Here is a 9,028-nt window from a genome sequence, read left to right as displayed (position 1 = left end):
CTTACAGCTTGAGCCTAAGTGTGTCGCAGGATACCCTCTAGGTGATAGTTCTTGATTACTTTTTGATAAATAATTCGTTCTTATTGCGAAATGGGAGCACTATTTATCAATCTGTAATAAAAGACGTGAGGAAATTCTGTCTTTTTTAAAGGCTAAAATTTTTGAGGCGAAATACCCAAAAAGAAGTTTGTAAAAAATGAATCCGCCTCAACAATATAGAACTTATCTACAACTTAAATATTTATCCTCTATCCTTGAGTTGAATTAGCGTTAATCAATGAATTTGTTGCTTTCCCAAAAACTCAAAATCCACTAGTTTAAAGCGATTTTCTACAAATTGAAGAATAAATTGTATGACTCGTGTAGAAAACCGAATGCCGAATTAGACATAGAAAATGTTATTTTAGCCGAAAAAACGGTCATAGAACGAAATGATTTTACATGTTTCGGATGATGAGCGTTTTAAAACTGCTTAAAAACAATCCAAATTGTTAAGAAATTCGTATAGCGCTCTAATCTTTGTTTGGCTATTTTTTTCTACTAAGACTTTCTACCCGAGTAACCGAATGCCTACGCAGTTCGTTAATCTGCAAAAAATAATCAGACAGCTAATTTTTCTTAAAAATTATATGAAATCCGTTGAAATCGGCCGCACGAACTACTTATCAGGAAATGAAATCTTAATTTCAGAATCAAGAAACATTACTAGGTTTATCAGTGGAATCAGGCGAGATAAACCCCAAAACATTATGATTTAAGTTGAAAAAAAAGCAATAAAATTTGGTAACCGACCATGAATATGGTTTTAATGTTGATTTTGCAAATAATTGAGCAACCTTTTTCTTGACTGAACGTAATACTACTATTGGATTATGTAACTGCTACGAAAACGTCTGTTTTTTAAATTATGCGGTTTTGAAGTCATGTGCATATTTGCAAGTACGAGTTAATTAATCTTAACTTGTTTCCATCAAATGACTTTATGCTCTGCTCTAATTTTGCAAGTTCCAAGGAAATTTCCATTATAATGGCTTTAGTTGCAGTATTTTCCGATTTTTCATTGTGCAACTCGAGCACCTAATCGAGAAGCAGACAGTTTGCGATTTATTCTTCATAATTTTGATGGCTCCTGATTGTATCAATATGTATCTATAACTTTCGCTTTTTTCCCACCGTAATGGCCCGAAACTATCCGCTGACGCGACTTTTACTTTCGGAATTTGCATAATTACAAACATAACGTCTTGTTCCAGCCCAGAAAGCAAACTTTATATTTCACTCAGGCGTTGATATGATATGTCAATTGTGGATAGATTTATTTGGTTATTTATAATAACCAATGAACTTTTCGCAATTAATTCCATCGCGAATTTATGCAGGAACTTTCGCAATTTTTTTGAAAACAAAAAACCATTGTCTTTGCATTTTGTGGGCAAATTGAGACGAAACAAAAATCGAAGCATCAAATGCCACTTCGAACAAGAACCATGAGTATTCGGACGAATGAAAGTCAATGTTCCACTCGCCTTGACACACCTAAGAATCTGTGGTACCGGGTTCGCTTTTTCACTTTCCGGTACCGAATTCTAAAGGCATTATATATATTATTATACATATTATATATAACGAATGTCATTGACAAGTGTAGCAATTTCAGACGATAAAGGCACTTTTATTCAGAACGGGTGCGGCTTGATAACTGAATAGTTTGTCAACGTTTTTTTTTAAGTTTACCAAAACCATTCACAGTGTAACTGATTGTTCTTACCAACGGAATTGCTCAAATTTAGACGAATATATAGGGTGATTTCTCCTTTTTGAATTTTTGTCCCAATGACTTCCCTATGCAGTTAAAATGGCATCAATTTAACAATCACCCTGTATTTCACTGTCTTTTGAAATCTGCGAATAACTAGAAGCGCATCTAAGAATTTTATTAATCAGGGGTCATTTTTTTTATTAGTCTTCTGTGGGTGCAACTATAAATTTCCTCTGGTAAGTTGAAAACATGCTTTTGTATCTTACTTTGGTGTTGAATTTTATTTAGGACTTGTGCGCTTTTGATAAAAGACCTCTTTTGAGTATGTATGATGGAAATTACGTGTCGCAAGTCAACATTGGCTGTAACAATTTGCGGCAAAAATCAATAAATTTGGGCTTTTCCCAAAAATCCACAATAGTTTGATGATGGAGACCAGAAAGAATCCTAGTTTTTCGCCTAAATTCGGTAAGATGCAGCACATAAATCACGCATCAGAAATCAGCCATTGTAAATTCGCGTATTGAAATTACCATAAAACCCGTTAGAATACGATAATTTAAATTTTACGGTTCTCCTATTGTAAAACAGTTAAGGTCAAACACTTCTTCCCATAACAAATGGCGCTTAATTTGACCATCGAAAAACCAAATGCAATTTAAGCGTGCAATGTTTCGTATAGATAGACCTTAAAACGAGAAAAATCTGTAATGGCCTGGCATTGAAACCAGCTCGTACATGCTCTGATTTTATGGCTAGTTAATTTTCATGTCGCTATACAGGGTGGGCCAGAGAAAACCAATCAAAACATTCTAAGTTTAGGGTTCATAATATCCAATTTATTAGGAGTTGTGCAGGTGAAACCGTTTAGTCTTAGGTTGAGTTTTCATCGAACAAATATTTCAAAATGTCGCAAATTCAACGAAAAATGCAAGGAGCTCATTGGAAAAATTGCTAGATGCTTCAGATCTAAAATTGTTCCTACCCTTTATAAGGGGTGTTACGGTATGTAACCGACGATGTTCCTTATTTTAGAGTGAAGCTTCTTTGCATGCATTGAGCAGCTGTTTAGCTGGGAGGCTATGAATTGAGCTCAAAATCAAATATGTGAAAAAGGTGATTTTCGGATGAAAAGTTCCTTAAAATGCCTCAACATATATACGCTCAAATATGCATATTGAGGAGCTTCTAAGCTGCCAAACGGCTAATTGAGCTTTCGATTCGTACAAATGCGATTTTTCAATGGCATTCACAACACTCAGCTGGAATATTTTCATTTTTGTTGGCCCACCGTGTAAATGCAGTTTGATTGCCTGCTTCTGAATAATTCATTTTCAATTAGCTCAAGTGCATGACAGTCGTTTCTATTAATTTTTTTAAATTGAGGTTTTTTAAAACCGGAAATGAGCAAGCTTGGTGAATGGTCGCATTTTGTTTAGCTGATTAATTTTTTTCTTCTCTTATCCAAATATTATCGATCGTTTTTCTGTCTTGTGACAAATAATTTGCAATAAATGAAATAATAATAAACAGCGCCAAGTTCATCCAAGCATCGTTTATTGTGACACTGTGCCACACCCTGTTAACCACTGGCCAGTTGATACTTCATAGATAAACTGCCTCAGTCCGTAAATGGTTAAATAGATATTAAATATTGGCAGTTTCCAATCTTAAATGTATCCTTATCTCGGCATCGACATTGATATTATGTATTTGGGTACGATATAGATTTATTTAACTCGAGTCAGATTAATTTGAATATCTAGTTTATTGCTGAAAAATCCGAAATCGGTGTTTCTATAATTGCCGCATAAATCAATTTATATCTGCCTGGCCGTTTTACTTATAGGTATATCTGTTGACACTATTATTAATGTAGTGCTCTTGAGCGAGAATTATTAGATCCATTCTATGCAATCTTGTTTTCTATGCTCTCTTTATTTTATTTAAATATGTTCTCTATGCACGCCTTCTACTGTTATGGTTTTGAAGCTACTTGTATGTTTCCTCCGCTCCTTTGCATTACCTCCGCCTCTCTCCCAGTTTTTTTAAATCTTTGATCTTTTTATTTTTATAAATGTTTCTTTCGTTCCAAATTCCAGTTTTTTCTCGAACGCTTTTTCTAAAAGTTGTTGTATTTTTTCTTCCTGCTCTGCAGCTGTTCTAGTTTAAAGTTTGCTTCATTTTTCCTCTTAGCTCCTTCTGCGATTGGTTTTCATACATTTTCATTGTTCTATTTATCAGCGATATGCATTTATAGTTGTTTTCGCTTTTTTCAAGAACATTCTTAACGCGAGGGTTTTTAAAGAACTAGTCAATCTAGTTGTGGCGGATTTTTCCCTGTTCCCACAAATAATTTCACTTTTGTTCCTTCATTTTTTTTACCATTTCTGGTGATTTGCCGCTCTTGATTTTGCATGTCGCGTCATCTAATATGTCAATTTGAATTCGTTTTTAAACAATGTTGCTTGAAACTCGTGAGTTTTTCGGTTTTTTTTCAATGCGCCCTAATTTAATTATGCCTAATAGTTTCTAATATCTTTGCGCCTTATGTCTATTGCCTAACTCTATCCAACAATATTTCCTTGCCTTGCAAATTATTTTTATATACTTAATTTTGCTTTGCATTTTTTGATAGGCGTTTTTCCACGACTTTATTTCCATTTCGACTGGAGTTTTCATTTTTTGCGCCACTATAAAGTGTTTTTGTCTGGCTTGTTCCACACACTTCTCTACATTTGCTTCAACATAGCATCGAGTATGATCGAGTACGATAATACGACAATTTCCACTTGGTAATGCAGATTCGCGTTTATTAGTGTTGATTTTCGGAACTTATGCAAGTCAAACTGGCTACAAAATAGCTGTGAATAAACATTCATTCACGGAACACGTTTTCCATTTACATATAATGCAAATATTCCTGGTTATTTAAATTGTTTGATTTTAAATGAATTTGTAGGTTCCACTACACACACACACACACTTGAACTGCTGGTTTCATATTGAAATAACTCGCTTCCTATTTGACTTGCTAAGCAAATTAGTTTTTCTTCGTCGATTGCAAAAAAACTAGCTTAAAAACCCCACCGATTGACTTATATCAATACGTTTTACTGTTTATACAGACGGCTTTTTTTCATATTCAAATTAAGTCGGCTTTATTGATAAGTTTCTTATTCGTGCGAATTGGGTAGACGAAAAACACAGTCTACTATTTTGCAATTTGTCTACTAAGTCTGCAGCAAACTATTTTGTCCAAAGTTGATTTTACACCCAAGGCCTGTTTCAGTACAAGACAATTAAAGCATTTAGTATAGCGTTAGATGCAAATTAAAGTTTTTACAAGGAATCAAAACTTGGGCTTTTAAACCGACGTTAAAAATTTGATTCCGAATCTAAAGGCCTGAAACACTCTTTTGAAAACCTGAATATTTATTAAAAACTGGCTGGAATAAAATTTGCCTGCAAAGTTTTGCCTGTATCTGCGCCAATCATTTTCAAAGGATAATTTTAGGGTGATTTTCAGACCAGAGGCATTCAGGAAATTTTCCAGCTATCCATTTGAGTCACATGATAAATTATGACATAAATATATTTATTTTAAAAAGTCGAATTACTCACTCGATGATTTTATAGTAATAACTGTATCCTACTTGCGTAACACCAGTGTTAATGAGAAATGACCCAAGAACTGGCAACTAAATACAAGTTAGGCTGTATAAGTGATTAATTGTCTAGAATTTTATTAATAGACATGAAGTATTAGCGTGTATGATTTTTCCAATTCCTTTATAGTTCCTTATTCAATTGGCGAAAAATATGGACTATTTCCACATACATGGCTGCGTTGTTTAGCCACCCCTTTAATGCGATAATTAGCTTACATAAGTGGAAACAGTGGCAATAAGAATTGTTGTCCACTTTGCCTTATCTATGTAACATTATCTATGACCGACTGAAGACAATAATTATTGCCTTTCAAGAGGTGTAACCGTGTAGGTGAAGAATTTTATTTCATAATTTATGTCTTGATATGGAACTAACAAATGCTAACTGAGGACATGGAAAGGATTTTTTAAATCCTCAATTAGTCCAAATAGTTACAGTTGCATTTTCAAAACTAACTTGAAGTTCATATATTATAAAATTGACGGGTTTTGGCTGCAAAAAGTTCAAGTTCAATTTGGAAATGAAGGTTGGAGAATAAAAGTTTTTAGCGGCTTAAAAAAGCGGAATCATTGGTTCTTGGTGCGTCTTTATAAAATTAAGAAACGCTCCTGAAATTGTGTAATTCTTAACATAAAAATGTGTGGAAAAAATCACGAATTGCGATTGTTCTTAGGCAGTCCTTTTGATAAAATTATGATGAAGAGCGCATAAAAAGTGTGTCTTTATACGGTAGCAATAACAAAATAATTTTAAAACTTAAACTATGCTAAACTAAAACTTAACTAATGCTTTGGAATATGGAAAATAAAAGTCACTTTAACAACCTGCAGATCGGAAGCAAAGCATTTTTGACTCCATGGTCAAAATAACTTTTTCGCAGAAAATCGGCTCAGGAATACGCCCTCGAAATTTTTGTGATCACTCAGTAAACACCTTATATAGAGTCTCAAAAGACGCGAAAAAAACGCCATCAATTCTTCAGGCTTAAATTGGACGAAAAGCCCAATTTGCCTTCAATTTTTAATAAATATGTTCTTTAAAAACTGGTGTCAGAAAACTCGGCTAATGCAATTCTTGCGAAGCGAAATTACTTTTCAACGGCCATCTGTTTTTATCAGATCAATATCAACAGAGAATTATTTTTAAATGAATGCTTGTGACCGAAATTAAACCAAACTAACTCAAACCGACTGAAAGGAAAACCAACTAACACAAAGATCTCAATTTACATTTTTTACGATGTATTCGCACGCGATATTTGAGGCAATTCTGGACATTTTTTTAAGGGTTTACCCTTCATTAACTTATACCAGACCATAAATTTTCGAAAATTGCGACCAGAGTTGCTCTAATAGAAAACGTGCTGATGTTTGACCACGACGTTTTAAAAACTGAAAATTATAGCCACCGACACTCTACTGAAAACTATGGCCAAAAATTGCAAAATAAGAAAAGATCTTGCATAAAATGAACCTGCCTCAAGCTATAGAAGACAGAATCAACATATTTTTTGACGCTTTCTTAAACTACATTTTTTGCAGATATTATGGACAGCCCTATCAGTAGCTCTAGGTCTAGAATTAAGAGGGGAGTACATTCGGGGAGTTCCGTGCATAAAGCGACACCAACAACTCTTTTGCCCTACAGCCGGAAATTCGTATCCATTGTAAGTACTTTATTTAATTAAATTATATCGAATTCAACAACGCAATTTTATGTTGTTCTAGAGACAGAATAGAGCTGTTCATAGACGAAAACAAGGCTCTGATGAAGCGCATGTATGGCGAGTTTATTATGCCGGAATTTGAAGATGATGGCTCATACAGTGGCGGGACCAAGCAGAAGAGATCGGTAAAACCGGGGGTTCCAGATTTGCACTTTGATCCTGGTCCGGAACCACCCGAACATTCCGAAAAGCACCATCGTCGCACGGCCCGACAAAACTTCAAGAACATGAATTTCAATAACAACAAAAGCAACGAGAGTGGAAGGTAAGCATTAGAATTGAATTTTGCTTCAACGAATTTTTTTTGGTCTTCCTTTCAGAGTCGATGCTTGTGAGAGTAAACTGGAAATTGTGACTCCCTACTGGGCGTCGAACTCAGCAGGAAAAGTCCGCGCCATCGTGAACACGCAGCATTTCGAGCAAGCCATTCATCAAGAAGTTTGCGCGTAAGTGCTATGAAAACATCGAAAAAACGTAGTATTTGGTACGATTTTTTTTGCAGAAAAACCAGCACCAAACGATGTGCCGGCGATTGTGGCTGCGAGCAAAAATACAAATGGCATCGTCTTCTGGCTTATGATCCAGACAACGACTGCAGGGGCATTTTCATGGATTGGTTCCTATTCCCGTCCTGTTGCGTTTGCAGGTGTAACCCTTAACACGAGGAACTTCCACTAGATAGTCGATTATGTATTAGGAAGTATGTACATTGCGAATGAATGCAAATTTTACTAGATTTTGACAAAGATATTTTCGGAACGGACTTCTTGCGTCGTTTCGCACCAATTCGTCATTAATGTGATAAATTTAGCCCACTAAATGATTCTCCACTCGTCATATTACAATTTTATGTGGTAGGGGATGTAAAATGCGTCTATAAATCCAATGTTTTCAATGAGTAAAATTTAGGCTATTATAGGATCACCTACAATACTATTCCAGACTTTCACTGCTGCTTTTTGCACTTTGAATTTTTTCCTGTCTCCGATTCTAAGCTCTTGAACTCTTTCAACATTCAGCAGCATTTTACGGCAAAAACGTGCAAATTTGCAAAAAATGGATCAGTACATTGGATCTATTGCGTGCCAAAGACTCATCCAACACAATGTGAGCAAATAAAACCGCAAACCCCAGGTATAACTTTACATTTCACCACACATTTAAGCAAATGCCTTAGAATAAGCTGGACGAAGTGTCCAAGTTACCTTTCGATAGTTTGTAAGATTTGTAACTGAAACGATGGTGCACTATTTTTGAGATGAACCATACAAGGTAGTCTTGTGTCGCCTTGTGTGTATATTTTCTTATATTTATAGCTAGACGTGTAACTAGATGTAAACTGCTGCCATTTCTGTAATCGTAATAGTAGGAATAATAGAAAACAATAAATTATTTGAAAACTTTCTGGGTCGTATCAATGTGCTTCATAAAGTGTTTTATTTATTTTATGAAGTATTAGCACTTTAATAGTAGTTTTCGATACAAGGGCGAAAAATGTCGTTTTTTTACAAGTCGAGGGTGTCAATCCGTCAGGAGTTCGAAAAACAAATTTTCGCCCTCGTATCGAACACTATTTTTTATTCGAATGAAAGATTACACGAATAATAAAATGCATCGATTTCATATTTAAAATTTTGTGCCAATGTCATTTTTTGAAATGTCATGTTTTGAAGTTTGTAATTAAGTTTAAGTACTTTTTCAACTTGAAACACCTGTGGTCTTGGGATGGTGTATGTATGTTGCATACTCTGCATGACATTTGCGCTTCTTAAAAAGATCGTGTTTTACGTGTGACAACATCGCAAAAGTAGATAAGTAGGCCATTAAAACGATTATGAGACTGCACTTGTAACAAAGGTATAATTTACAAA

At 34.8% G+C, this 9,028-nt stretch overlaps 1 protein-coding gene across 1 annotated transcript in view; it reads left to right on the top strand.

Moving 5' to 3' along the window:
- LOC109536671 (protein spaetzle 3) overlaps positions 1 to 8,560 on the top strand; it is a 30,019-nt gene extending 21,459 nt beyond the window's left edge. Inside the window, exons 3-6 of the mRNA XM_019902984.2 lie at positions 6,973 to 7,097; positions 7,159 to 7,422; positions 7,478 to 7,603; positions 7,660 to 8,560. Of these exons, the coding sequence (XP_019758543.1) occupies positions 6,973 to 7,097; positions 7,159 to 7,422; positions 7,478 to 7,603; positions 7,660 to 7,816 (672 nt within the window). The 3' untranslated portion in view covers positions 7,817 to 8,560. The remainder of the gene's footprint in view (positions 1 to 6,972; positions 7,098 to 7,158; positions 7,423 to 7,477; positions 7,604 to 7,659) is intronic.
- The last annotated feature ends 468 nt before the right edge of the window (positions 8,561 to 9,028 follow it).

This window comes from Dendroctonus ponderosae, unplaced genomic scaffold (assembly GCF_020466585.1).
Source record: "Dendroctonus ponderosae isolate FM_Combo_2020 unplaced genomic scaffold, Dpon_F_20191213v2 Dpon_F_20191213_2, whole genome shotgun sequence".
NCBI classification, from domain to species: Eukaryota; Metazoa; Arthropoda; class Insecta; order Coleoptera; family Curculionidae; genus Dendroctonus; species Dendroctonus ponderosae.
The sequence above is the reverse complement of the archived record's forward strand: the minus strand, read 5'-3'. Positions and strand labels throughout refer to the sequence as shown.